At 52.4% G+C, this 13870-nt stretch overlaps 1 protein-coding gene across 9 annotated transcripts in view; it reads right to left on the bottom strand.

Moving 5' to 3' along the window:
• Positions 1–13424: 13424 nt before the first annotated feature.
• The window catches only part of BCAS3 (BCAS3 microtubule associated cell migration factor), a 375413-nt gene continuing 374967 nt past the window's right edge, over positions 13425–13870 (bottom strand). For 7 of the 9 annotated variants that reach the window (XM_009902820.2, XM_054166698.1, XM_054166701.1 and 4 more), the window contains one exon: positions 13425–13821. In XM_009902820.2, coding sequence (XP_009901122.1) covers positions 13673–13821 — 149 coding nt within the window. In that variant the 3' untranslated portion in view covers positions 13425–13672. The remainder of the gene's footprint in view (positions 13822–13870) is intronic. The other 2 variants (XM_054166700.1, XM_054166699.1) reach the window with 2 other exon arrangements.

The raw sequence follows: 13870 nt of genomic DNA on the forward strand, positions 1-13870 counted from the left end.
GCCATGCGAGGGCCGTAATTTGGATCTGTGAGCTGGTGAGCAAATGCAATTTGCTCTTCTCCATCGCTGTGTTGTCTCCGTGACCCCAGCCAGCAGGACGGCTGGTGTCCTGTCCGGGGCACTTACACAAATTGCGGGTGATTGATGAAAAATAACAATTCTCACAAGCAGTCGGGCCTCCGCCTTCCCCCTCCTCCCGGCTCCACCGGGCTGCCGTGGCCCCTGAGCCCCCGGCGCCGCTTCCCTCGGACGGGGCGGTGCAGGGAGTACCGGCCGTGGGCAAAAGGGATTTTCTTGTGCCGAGGACCAGCCGTCGAGCATCCCCTCCCCTGCCTTGATGCAAAAAGGACACTGCTAGATGCCTGGAGAGGGGGGCAGGCAGGAGAGGCCGCTCTCACCTTCTCGAACCGGAGGAACCCAAGCAGGGGTGGGAAAAAGACGTACTGTGGTAGTAAGAGGACGGTGCCGTTGGGCTGGGCTCCTCAGCGCTACTCCGGGAGCAGCTGGACAGGCCGACCTTGGGACATCTGACACCCCCGGCCGTACAGTCCGGAGGAACCCGCAGGTGCGGGGTGCGAGCTGTCCTATCTCCTTCACCTCACAGAAGAGGCTCGATGGGTGACGGCCCCCTTCAGCCTCAGGGTACCTCCCTACTTACACCCCCTCCAATTTCCCACCTCGCCTCATCTGGGCCGTGGGGCTGGAGGGGAAGGGACGAGGGGAGCCCCGCAGCCCTGACAGCTTCTCCGTCCCCTCTTCTCCCGCTCTAGCCGGAGAGGAAAATAAACCAATGTGTAACCATCCTCCCCTCGTTTGCTGTCACCTACCCGCGGCGGGGACAGCTCTCATCCGCCTCCCTTCCCCGGAGCACCGCATCTCTCCTCACACCCCTCGGCGGAATGGGAATCCCCTTACCCCCGGGAGATCCCGGGAAAACGCCTCTCCCCCCACCTCCCCCCCGCCCCCTCCAGAGCTCCGGTGCCCGTCGAGGGGGGAAGGCGGGAGGGAGGGAGTCGGCAGCTGCCCCGAATGTACCGGGCATCGGAGCCTGATTATTTCACTTTTACCAACAGCAAACGACAGAGATGCTCGACCCGACACCAGCCCTGTCTCTTCCATCCCCCCTCCTTCCACTGCTCGCCCGAGGAGCTGCGCGCCCCGTCCGTGCGTGGCCTGGCGAGGGGGAACCCGAGGAGCCCCCGGGCTGTTTCACCCCCATCCTCCTTCCCCTCGCTCCCCTCGCTCTCAGACTGTTTAGATTTCTCTCCAGCTTTAAAGAAAATATTTCCAGTAATCCAGATTTCTGGAAAATAACAACAGGCGGGGAGCCGCAGACACAAATGCCGCTCAAGTTTATCCAGAGTTTGAACAATTTATAAACACATATTCCAGCCTGTTTTGTTCGGGCGAGCGGTTGAGTGACCCCCGGCCCGGCCGGGCGGCCCCTCCGTGCCCCATTTTTTTGGGGGCTGGGTTTTTTTTGAGCGAGAAGGGGTGCGCATCCTCTGCGCCCCTCCTGCGTCTCGCCCTCGTTACCCCCGCGCCGCTTTGAGCCGAGAGCCCGGTCAGTTTGATTGGATTTTGAAAATTATTATAATATTATTTTAATTAGGGAGCACTTTCCCTGCGCGGAGACGGAATGACTCCCTCCGGGACCCTCCAAGCTCCTACCCCCGGGGCTGCCCGGCTCCCCTCGTCGGGGCCCGGTGCCTCGCACGTACCGAACGCGCTGCTTTAAAAGGAGACGGGGAGCCCCGGCCGGGGCCGTACCAAGGCGGGGGAGATCGCGGCCTGAAACCCCAGCCTGACATCGCGGGGGGCGGGAGAGGATTGGGATGGAGTGGGGAAGGGGTATGGGGTGGGGAAATAATGCAAATCTCTCTGTTTAAAAAACTTCCATTTGAGAAAGTGTGTCACATCCCGGCGCGGGCGCGTAATCCCCGGGCTAATGGCATTACCGCCGCCTCATCACCGTCATTATATGGGACCGGGGACGAGCATTTTCCCCACACACACCTTGCTGCCCACCACCACGCGTGACTGTGGCTCGACGCGTGTGGGGAAAAGGAGCCGCAGAGTCCTCTTCAGCCCCGTCCCGTAGGGGCGGCCCACGCCGGGATCGCGGCAGTCTCGGTCCCCCCAACCTGGCCTCGTGAGGTTTATCAGTTATTTGGGTCCCGTTTTCCGCCCAGGTTTCCCGAGATAAATTAGTCCCGAGATGGAAGAGCCGGGACTGAGCTCCGCGGCCGGTTCATCTCTAAAATAAAAGAAGCAAAAGGTGTAATTTGATAAAATAACGCCGCGGGGACCCCCCCGCCCACGTCCTCTGCGGGATTAAAAAGTGAAGATTTGGATTGTCCCGTAGGTTGAACTGCACCGTACCCAGACCGGCCGGGATGGGGTCGGTCTGAATCCCGGCAGCCCCTGGTTCCTCGACGGAGTCTCGGCGAAACGGGATGAAAACCAACGTGTTCCAGGGCTAGGCAGGGCGGGGGCGGCCGCAGAGCTTTGAGAAAGAACAAAAATCACGCAAGGCTCCGTGCCTCCGTGGAGGCTGCCTCTTTCCCCATCTCAATCTCCCTCTGGTTAGGGATTCTGCCTGTACCTGAGCAGCAAAACCTCGAAGGAGACCCCGATGGCAGGGAGCGTCCCGAGCTGGCTCCCGCTCCCCATTTTCACTCCCATCTTAATTTTATTTTAAACTTCCTTATTTATTTTAACATCTCCCCCGATTCCTCTCAGGAAGGGGAAGGCACAAGGCAGCCCCAAGCCCCATGGGGGTCACCCAGCCCCATCCCTTCACCAGGGCAGAGGCTCTGTGCCTCCAGCACTCCCGTTTCTCTCTTTTTGTGGGGCAGGAGTTTGGCAGAAGTTAAAGCACAGAAAGAGGGGTGAGTGAAACATCCCTGAGAGCTGGTGGGTGCTCCCACCTCAGCCCATCTGCTTCAGAGGGGAACGTCTTTGAAATCCCATCTCGCACAGGGTCTGCCACTGCCGTTCCCACGTCACGTGAGCTGCGGTTTTGGTCTTCGTTTGACTTTTAGGATTGTAGAAAAATCACCGTCTTCTGTTTATGGGAGAGTGAGTTTCACTGCTGAGAAAATGAAAACAGTCAGAGTGGATCATAGGCAGGAATATGTTTTCTTATTGCACCTGACTCTTCTGTGAGGGTTTCATCACAAACAAATTTGACATTGGCCCAGCACTGTATGGAAGGGCCAATTCTTGCCATTTTATTCACATTTCCTCAAAACCCCAGTGCTCCTCTGAGCCTCCCTCTGCCAGAGGCATGGAAAGGTGGAGCAGTGCTCTGCAGACAGGTCAGACTCTTTCCATCTTTTGATTTTTAAAGCAAGTCTGCAAATTCAAACCACCCTGGAGTTTCGCCCCCATCATGGCCCTGGCTCCAGCACCATGCTCAGGCATCTCTGCTCTGCGTTTCATTTTCTCACTGCTCAGCTTTTTCCTTGCTTCTCTGTAGGTGCTGGGCTACTGTGCCAACTTTCCTGGGGGACCTTGTTATGGGCACACACCAAAACGTGCTGCCCTGAAGTGTCTCCTCACCCATGTGTGCTCTGCAGATTGCTCTCTAGGCGTGTTTTCCATGGATACCTCAAGGAAGGCATCACCTAATAACAAGTAAATAACAGCCCTGACGCCTGGCTGCCAGCACAAAGCAAGCAATTGCCCTTAGTGCAGGTCACTAATCTCTTGACACATGGTCTTTGAGACCTGGGCTGTGGGGAGGGAGGCTGAAAGGGGAGAAAAGATAGTGGGGACAATGGCAGGGCCGCCGTCCAGCTAATAACCCCTGTCCTGGCTTTGTCTGGGTATACTCCGTGCTCTGCTTGGAACAATTCATCCCGGCAGAACAAACCCCACTCCTGCCCCTCCACGGGTGCCTTGTGAGGATCTCGGCTCGCCGGGCTAAGTGCAAAGCTGGAGACACTGCAGGTATTAATAGCCCCCATTCTGTAGACAGCAGTAATTCCCTCCTGTGTTTTCCCCTCCACGCTGAAAACAAACCCTTCACTTGATCCGTTTGTCCTCTCCAGTTGCCATCTGTCTTCCATCCTTCAAATCTCACCTTAAAAACAGTGCCTCTCCAGCAAATCCTCCCCGCCGTCCCTGCGCGCCGTCTCGCCCGGCGCAGGCCTGACACTACAAGCGCTCGTTGAAGTGAAGGGGATTTGAGAGCGTGCAGGACATGGCGGGATTAAGGCCACAGATTGTGCTCCCTGGGCTGCACTGTGCCTCCAGAGCAAAGCCCCAGCCCTGCAGCTCTGCCTGCCTGGTGCCACCAAACCCGAGCCTTGCTCCCTCTGCTTGGCTGCTTCTCCTTCGCACTGGCAGGCTGAGACTCATCCCACTGGCATGTGGGCATCACTGTTCCTCACCATCCCACCCTTTCATAGAATTATAAATGCTGGAAAAGACCTCTTAAGATCACCAAGTCCAGTTTTCCCTTATATCCAACCTAAACCTCCCCTGGTGCAACTTGAGGCCATTTACTCTCATCCCATCTCTAGTTACTTGGGAGAAGAGACTGACCCCCACCCCACTACAACCACCATGTGCTGCTAGGAGGGAAACACCTGAGCCAACCTCCCCAGATGCCTCTGAGTACCTTCCTCTGCAGATGGAAGCAGGAGAGGTCACACCCCCCTTCCCCTCCCCCCAGCCCTGATGAGGAGGTTTGGGGTGTTTGGAGCAGGGGCTGCTGTTTGCACAGATGCAGGGGTGCTGTCCCACCTCGCGGTGTGCCGGTGTGGGACCCACTGCACCACCCACCAGCAGCATCTGTGGGGCGGCCCCGGCCAAGCCTGTGAATCACAGCACATCAAAGCAGCGGCAGCGCAGGCACTAACAACCTTGGCTGGCGTCTCTGAGCGGACAGTGCCTGTGCAGATGTTCAGCAGCAGCTTGTCTCAATTAGAAAGAGCAGCAGAATTTACCAGAAAGCCCAGGGAAGGGAAGGAGTCCTGGCCAGCAGAGGGGCTGCAGTGAGGAGCCCACGCATCCCTTACATGGGCAAGGCCAGACCAGCACATCACCACATCCCTCCCTTTTAGCACCACTATTGCCTCACATTTTCCTGCAGCCCTTGGAGCGGGGTTCACCTGACTCCATGAAAATCTTGGTCCTCTTTAGCAAGATCCCACCTTACAGGGTTTCATGGGCAACAGAGGAGCGCTCAGACATGACCACATCTGAGCCAAACCTTTGGAATCAGAGAGATTCTTTCTGGAACACAAACCCACAGGATTTCAAAGCCAGTCGTGTGACCTGTGTGGGGTGATGCATGATGCCTTTTGGCTGAGCTTGGCAAGGGCAGCCCTGATCCTGCCAAGCTCCCACAGACACCCTGAACTACCAGGAGCAGGAGTCTCGTGGTGCAGCCAGCTGCCCGGGTGGGACAATAGCATCACTCCCACATGACAGCTGGACTTTCCCCCTTCAACAGCAAAATGAGCAAACGTGGACACTCCTTGTGTGGGAGGAGAAGCAGCAGGATGTGCCCGGTCCTCACTACCCAGGTCCTGCTTGTCCCTTCACGCAGGGCGTCAGGGGAGAAGGGGTGAGGTGGGAGGCAGGACATGGGCCTCCCTGGTGTTGCCTCTGGTTTTCTGGTTGACTGAAGCCACTGGTCTGACCATGGCTTGTAACCTTCAGTCCACAGTAAACCACTTGCCAAAGTCCTTTCTTTCTCCAGGATGTTTCAAAAGGACCGTGCTCAGCTGTTGTTTCCACTCAGGACTGTCAGGTATGGCACAGCACAGGGATCAGTGAAGTACCACGGTGCCAGGCTGGTGAGGCCTCCTCAGTGGGGGATGCAGAGACCCTTGTGGTCTGTCCAAAACATATCAGGGGAGTACCTGTCCCCTGAGCCCCAGCTCTGAGGTATGTTTAAGTGCAAACACAATCAGTTCTTCCCCCATCCCACCTCATACAATGCAGATCTCCAGGAGCTGGCACTTCCCACCTCCACAGAGAAGGGTCCAGAGGGAGAGGGGCTGGGGTGGAAGTGGCATTAGCACCCATTTGGGCCTGGGCACAGCTGGGCACCAGCCTTTTATAACCATCCCATAATATTGCAAATACTCAGCGAGAAGTAATTAGATCCCATAAAAGCAGCAGCAGCAGCAGCCTGTGGTTCATGGCACTTGTTTTAAAGAGACGTTTCATGTCTCGTTTATGGATGAGATTTTAACCTGACACCCTCTTAACGTTGTGTTAAATTAGAAATTAACTTTGTATGGCTGCTTGCTGGGTAATTGACCTACTGACAGGCTGAGTGCTACAGAATATTTAAGATGCTTTTCAGACAGTGAAGTTCCCAAGAAAATCAGAGCCTCTTCCTTGATCTGGACCAGGATTCTGCTATTCATTTATGGTCAGGTGGAGTGAAGGCTGCCAGTGAGCAGCACCCCTGCTGTGCCATGCCCATCCCTGGGGATGTGATGCGAGAAGAAGACAGAGGGGACAGGGAAGGATGCAATACCCTGACCCTGGAACAGGCTACCCAGAGAGGCTGTGAAGTCTTCTTCTCTAGAGACTTTCAAAACTCACCTGGACATGTTCCTTGTGTGGTCTGCCCTAGGTGAACCTGCTTTAGCAGGGGGGTTTGACTAGATGATCTCCAGAGGTCCCTTTGTTCTGTGATTCCGTGACCCTGCCCACTGCAGTCATCACCTGGGGAGGTCGGTTGTCACCCTTCTGTGGTCAGCCCAGTCAGACCTGTTGAGAGTATGGAGCTGCCACCTTTGAGAGAGCTGGATCCTGCAAGGTACTGAGACCACGTTGGGGATTGCTGAGCACCAGGAGTTCCCAGCAGTAGCCAGAAACCCAGCAGGACTTGGCTCATGGGGCCTCTTCCAGAGGCAAAGGCACAGAACCCTCCCTGGTGCAGGGCAGGGAGGCAGCTCTGCAGCCAGAGGAATGGTCCTGGTCAACAGCACACATGGGCCATATGCAGGCAGCTTACCTTGGCCAGCTCAGATGAACCTATGGCTGTGACCTGCCTGCAACTGGCACAGGGCTGTCATATTTTAGTGTAATTTCCTGCAGCAGAAATTCCTAAGAAAGGCAAAAATTCAGCCTGAGAACTCAGTGACAGATGCACAGCTTCAAATTACATCCAAGCCCAGCAAGGGACAGGTTGGCAATTGATGGGACAGTATCAATGCCCAGGCACAGCCAGGAATGGCTGTGGGACATGTGACATGCCCCCCAGGCTGTACCCTGTGGTGCGAAACACCAGCTCCAGAGCTGACCTTAGTCATGGGTGGTGCTGGAGGAATGAGGGTGCAGCTGGGCACCACATGGGACAAGGGAGACAGTGACCCTGCCATGCCCATGGTCCAGCTCTGGAGCTGGTGACTTCTATCCCCACTAGGACCTATCCTTTGCTTCCACTAAAGGCATATGTGGTGTAATTGAAACCTGCTCCCAGCACATGTGGAGGTGACAGCACTGACAATAGAATCATAGAATCTCCCAAACGTTAGAAGGGACTTTAAAGGTTGCCTAGTTGTAACCATCCTGCCATAGGCACAGACACCTTCCACTAGACATCCACAGCTTCCCTGGGCAACCTGTTCAAGTGTCTCACCACCCTCGCTGTAAAGAATTTCTTCCTAATCTGCACTCTGAATCTCCCCTCTTCCAGCTTAAAGCCATTGTCCCTTGCCCTGTCACCACAAGCCCTTGATGGCCAGGCTGAAGGCATTGCAGGAGGCAAAATATGAGAGTAAAGCCCCAGCTAACTCTGGGCTAGCCAAGAGATTTTATACTGGACTGAGAAGAGGGTGGGAAGCATTGCCTAGCTTTGTCCTTCAAGGGCACAGGTGAGGGGCACAGCTGAAGCCTGTTGTCTCCTGCTAATTGTGTTTTCATGGGCTCTTCTCCTACAAAGGGCAAGCAGGGAGCTCCAGGAGTGGGTTCCTGCAGACACCAGGACGTGAGGTGTGGCTGCTGCAGACACATGCTTGTCTCGGTGCCTTTTCCATCTGTGAAACAGGCCAAGCCTTGGATTCAATTATTTTTTCCTAGCACATAAGCCACCAATCATTTATTGCACTAAGCCTCCCCAACCCCCCTATTTCCATAACTTTTGTTCCCATTTTACCCCATTAAAACTTGGGGCAGGGGGAAAGCTTGATTTTCTCTTCTGTTTTTTTCACTCCCAAGGACCCCCTCTCAGCTCCATTGACTCGCTAATTGTAAGTGCTGAGCTGGTTGGGTTTAAAGTTACACTTAGCAGCTGTGAAACATTAGGGTGAAGTGATTACAACCTACTGGAGGATACCAAACATTTTTACAATATCTCAGGAGCATAAGGGAAGGACAACAGGAAATGGCGCAAACTTTCCTACCCCTGCACAGCCGCCAGGAGCCAGAGGGAAGGAGAGGGAAAACAAACGCGGAGATGCGGCGCAGGCGCAGCCTGGATCCTCAGAAAGATCTGAAGGAAGCCCCTGTGAAAGCCTCCTGTGTTTACCCCACCCTGTGCTTGGAGAGACACAGGGGAGGGGGAACAAAGTTTAGGGGGTTTCGCAGCTGAACTTCGGCACAAAACTCTCTTCCAGGCTCGTCCTCGCCAGGGGAGGTTTAGGCTGGAGGTGAGGAGAAAGTTCTTCACAGAAAGAGTAATTGGGCATTGGAATGTGCTGCCCGGGGAGCTGGTGGAGTCACTGTCCCTGGAAGTGTTCAAGCAGGGATTGGACATGGCACTTGAAGCCATGGTTTAGTTAGTCATGAGGTGTTGGTTGGACTTGATGATGTCTGAGGTCTTTTCCAACCTTACTGATTCTGTGAAGGAGGATGGAGATCTTGGTAGTATTTTCATAGCATTATAAAATGGTTTAGGTTGGAAGGGACCTTAAAGATCATCCAGTTCCAAACCCCTGTGCCATGCGCAGGGACAGCTCCCACCAGCCCAGATTGCTCAAGGCTTTGTCCATCCTGGCCTTGAACTTCCAGGGAGGAGGCATCCACAGCCTCTCTGGGCAACCTGTTCCAGTGTCTCACCACACTTGCTGTCAAGAATTTCTTCCTAATCTCCAGTCTAAATCTTTCCTCTTCCAGCCCAGAGGAAAGATTCACCTCTCATTTTGTCTCTACAAGTCCTTGTAAAAAGTCTCTCCCCGACTTTCTTGTAGGCCCCCTTCGGGTATTTGATGGCTGCTGTAAGGTCTCCCCAGAGCTTTCTCTTCCCCAGACTGAACAGCCCCAACTCTCTCAGCCCTCTGATTATCTTTGTGGTCCTCTTATGAACAGGTTCCAATCATTTGATGTCTGTCATGTGTTGGGGGCCTCAGAATGTATGCAGAGGCCCCAGAACTGGACTTTCTTTGGTTCCCCTGGCTGATTAGCCTTCTCCTAACCTCATCACCAACACACTTCATTCTCAGGCTGGTTAACACTGGTCAGGGCAGGGCTGGGCAGTGGAATAGGGTTTGCCAGCTTGCCTTGGGCAGAGCTTCACCTGCAAATTGAGTGAAGCCAATGCCCCACATGCTCTGCACAGCACCAGGAAACATCAGCCCCAACTGGTTATACCCAGGCCATGGTCTGGCTCTGAGGTTTGATTTCATCTGAACCCCAAGCTGTCACATTTGGAGAACCTTTTGACTTCCCACTTCTCTTCAAACAGCCAAATATTCCCCTCCTGTGATTTAAGCAGACTACATGTGTGTGTTTATTACAGAAACCAGGGTAGGACAAGAAAGCAGTATTTCACCTGAATTCATGAAATCTGAACTCAACTTTTAATAGAAGAGCTCCACTTTATGCAGGGAGTGATATACAGTCCACCCTGCTTTAAACGAGACCGTTCGCCTTTTGAACTCAGCAGGAGGCTGCTGCTTACTACTACTGGAAACAGTTTAAACCCCTGCAAGCCCAACATGTCTTTTTGCCTCCCTTTGAGCCAGTGGTTTATATCACAGCACAACATTCTTGCTGGGCTGCCCATGCTAGCTGCTGCCTTTGGAAACCTGGTGTCTCCCAAACTCACCTGCATTATTTCCACCACAGCAGGAGATGCTCATCTGAAATCCTCTGAAGACTATGAGCCTCTGGCAATTTTTGCTTTAAGTAGGGGGTTTGTATCAGGTCCTTATGATTGAAAACCTGGTTGCATTAAAGTCAGGGCAAGCCTCCCTTTCTAGACACCATCCATGAGCAGCAATATTCTTGTCTTGTGCCTTGAAAAGAGCATTGCTGCTGAGGGGAAGGTGGAGGGAAAGTGCTGCAGGCAAGCACATGGCACCCAGCTCAAGTGGGGAGCTTTTGGGTGTAAGCTAAAGGCAAGGGCCATCCATGGGAGCAGACATGCACTGTGAGTGAGCTATGCGCCATGGGGATGTGCTGAATCAGACTGAGACAGTTGGGGCTGTTCAGTCTGCAGAAGAGAAGGGTCTGAGAAGACCTTATTGTGGCCTTCCAGGATCTGAAGGGGGCCTGCAAGAAAGCTGGGGAGAGACTTTTTAGGATGTTGGGTAGTGATAGGACTGGCTGGGGGGGGGGGGGGAATGGTGAAGCAAAACCATAAATGGGTAGATTCAGATTGGATGTTATGAAGAAGTTCTTCCCCATGAGGGTGGTGAGACACTGGCACAGGTTGCCCAGGGAGGTGGTAGAAGCCTCATCCCTGGAGGCCTTTAAGGCCAGGCTGGATGGGGCTCTGAGAATCTTGGTGTAGTGTGAGGTGTCCCTGCCAGTGGCAGGGGAGTTGGGACTAGATGATCCTTGAGGTCCCTTCCAACCCTGAAAATTCTGTGATTCTATAGAGTTACTGTTGAATTGGACCCTATAGAGTTATTGCTGAATCAGATCCTGTGGGGTTACTGTTGAATCAGAATCTATAGTTATAGTTCCACAATAACCTACAGTTATTGTGGAACTGGACCCTATGGAGTTATCACTGAATCAGCCCTTATGGAGATACTGTTGAATCAAACCCTACAGAGTTATCATGGCAACACACCTGGCTTTCCCTGGCTCACCAAAGAGCTGGAACTTGGTGGTTATTCTGCTGGGTCATCTGTGAAAGTATCAAATTAAAGTTAAAGTAGCCACCTCACAGCAATGCTTGCTGGTGTTGTTTTGTTTTGCTTTGAAAAAGCTCTAGGCTTTCTTAACAGTTTTGCTACAGGGCTATCAACAGTGGGGAATGTAGGACATTCTTTTCAATGAACCAGACTGAAAATATTTTGCTACAGCCCCAGTTTGTAGGTTGGTTGTTTTGTTTTCCTTTTCTCTTTCTCTCTCCCCCTCTTTCAAACAAAACATCCTGATTCAAAGGAGCTTCTTGCAGACTGGGAATTTCCACACGGCTGTATTGCAGCGCTTCTAAAAAGCGATTTAATGCCTGCCAACAACAAATACATTTCCAATGACACCACTTGGTGTTATGTGCTATCCTACTTGGTGTATTCAGTAAGAACCAAGCTATCCAGGGCAGGAGGCAGAAGTCACAGAATCCCACAATCCCAGAATTGCTTAGATTGGAAAACACCTTTAAGATCATTCAGTCCAATCATTAGCCTAACACTGGCTAAACCACATCCTCGAGCACCACATCTACATGACTCTTAAATACCTCCAGGGATGGGGATTTCACCACCTCCACCACTTTCTTCTGCAAGAACTTTGTCCCTTAAGGCTGCTCCTTGGAAAGCCTGGAAGGAAACAAGCAGCACGGTGACAACACAATCCCTTCTGTGTGTGTATTAATCTGGATTTTGTTTGAACTTTTGGATCTGACCTTGGCCTGAACTGTGTTAAAAATCCTTACTGGTGTGGACTGACTTAACCCCACGGTCCCATTTATCCCCAGTGCCAGCCCTATAGCCCCTTACTTCAAGCCATTATTTTGCAGCCATAAAAGGAACAGCATTATGGCACACATAGCCAGCGGGACCGAGCTGTGAGTACTTACTTACAGGCGAACTCTCCTCTGATTTCATTCCAAGGAGGCTTGTTGTTGTGTGTTTTTTTCTTTCTCTTGAGAAAGGACTGAACTGAAAACCAAGCAAGAAACTGAAATTATTGCTGCAGCCTTACAGTTTTTTATTAGTGGTTTCCAAGCCTGAAGAGAGAGGGGGAAAAAAAGCAAAAAAGCTTCTGAGTCGTGGCACTAGAGTTAAAAACAACAACAACAATCAAGCCCAAGAGTGAGTTTGGTGTTTGGGGATGGGAGAGGAAGAGGCTGGTGGGTTCTGCATCACTCAGCGTGGGCTGTTTAAGCTGCAAGAGTGCAAAAAGATTTGTGGGTTTTGATAGTTTCCTCTCATTGCTGTGACTCAAAGGACTTCTATTAAAAACAACAAGCAGTGGGGAAGGAAATTTCATAAGCTGACAGCCCCATCTCAGTCTCTGCTTCTCGACACAAGCTGGCTGAGATGTTGGAATTTGTGTGGTTCCTGTGTGAGCCCAGGACTCTTTTATCAGCGGAGTTATGCGCTGCTGGGTTCGACTGTGCACGTTCGGTAGGGTTCAGGCTCTCATATGGGTTCTGCAAAGCCTCTTAGGTGTGAACCTGAAACACAAGAGATGGAGGTGGGTGCCTCTGCTTCCAGTGGTCCTTGTCCCATCAAACTCAGTGGGTGAAGAAGCAGGGCCCCAACCAACATGAGAAACTCAGACACCTGAACGGGTGTTGACTTGCAGTGGTGCTAAGCGGGTGCAAGTCACACCACAAGTCACACCACCTCTGTCTCTTGTTTTTAACAGTCCTTGCAGAGAGGGAACAGAAAGCAGGGAGCAAGCTAGACTGGCTGCACAACATCCACTGATGGCTTTAATTAAAGCCCTCAAGTTAGCAAGTATGCACACAGTCTGGTCCAGGAAGATACACGAAGCCCACAGCCAGCCCAGTAACACTCCATCCACATTGCCATTTAAGCAGTTTCTTGTTTAACTTAGATTTATTCAATGACACATGCATTTCTGGACAGATATCTGAGTTCCAATGAGCAACTTTTTATAACCAAATATGAGAAATTTGTGACTGCAGTTAGTCAATTAAGTACATTTCTAAAATACACGGCTAGAAGAAAACCGGAGCGATAGAGAGAATTCTTCCAAAGAACAAAAGGAAACATTTCCATTTGTAATACTCCTGGCATTGATGAGTATCAGGGGAGGGAAAGGAGGGCAGCAAGGAGATGCAATGAGGAAGGAATAGCATTATTGACCCTGTCCACAGAAAGTTCTCCAGTTTCCACTTTCTCCAGTTCATTCCTTAATGCTCGGCACTTTTGCAGACGGCGAGAGCTCCTCTGAGTTACGGAGCTTCCTTGCACCTCTCGATGCCAAAAAAGCAGCGATCGGTTGTGCAACCCATGTGCTTGACCAGAAATGGCTTTGAAGTATTTCTCCTCCACCAAACCTCTTCCTGAACGCTGCAAAATAAAAAAAACCAAAAGAAGAAGCTGCAGAGCTATTGGGATTGAAGAGGGAGTCTGTTCGTATTGCACGGGAACACAGAGTCAAGGTTTCGTGAGCACGGTTCAGGAAGGTTGAAGAGTTGTCGATGGTTATCATCAGGGTAAGGAGAAGCATCCAGCGCGGCGGCCGACTGGCAGGTGATGGACACGTTGGGATTGCTTAGGTGGAGAGGTGGCTTGTTACCCTGTCTGGATCTCCTCTTGGCTGTTCAGCTAGTTTAAGGGAATCCTGTGGGGAAAAGGCTGAGGGGCTGGTTCTCGTTAGTCGGGAGGGGCGATCGGTAGCCGTCGAAGTTGCGCGGGATGCTGCCGCTGGTGGAGCCCGAGCTGTTACTGAGCGTCTCTATGCTTCCCTCTCGCTGAAGCTCTGCAATGGGAAGAGAGAACAGGTCCTGGTTAGTGTCTGAGAGAAACCC

Source organism: Dryobates pubescens, chromosome 13, assembly GCF_014839835.1.
Source record: "Dryobates pubescens isolate bDryPub1 chromosome 13, bDryPub1.pri, whole genome shotgun sequence".
NCBI lineage: Eukaryota > Metazoa > Chordata > Aves > Piciformes > Picidae > Dryobates > Dryobates pubescens.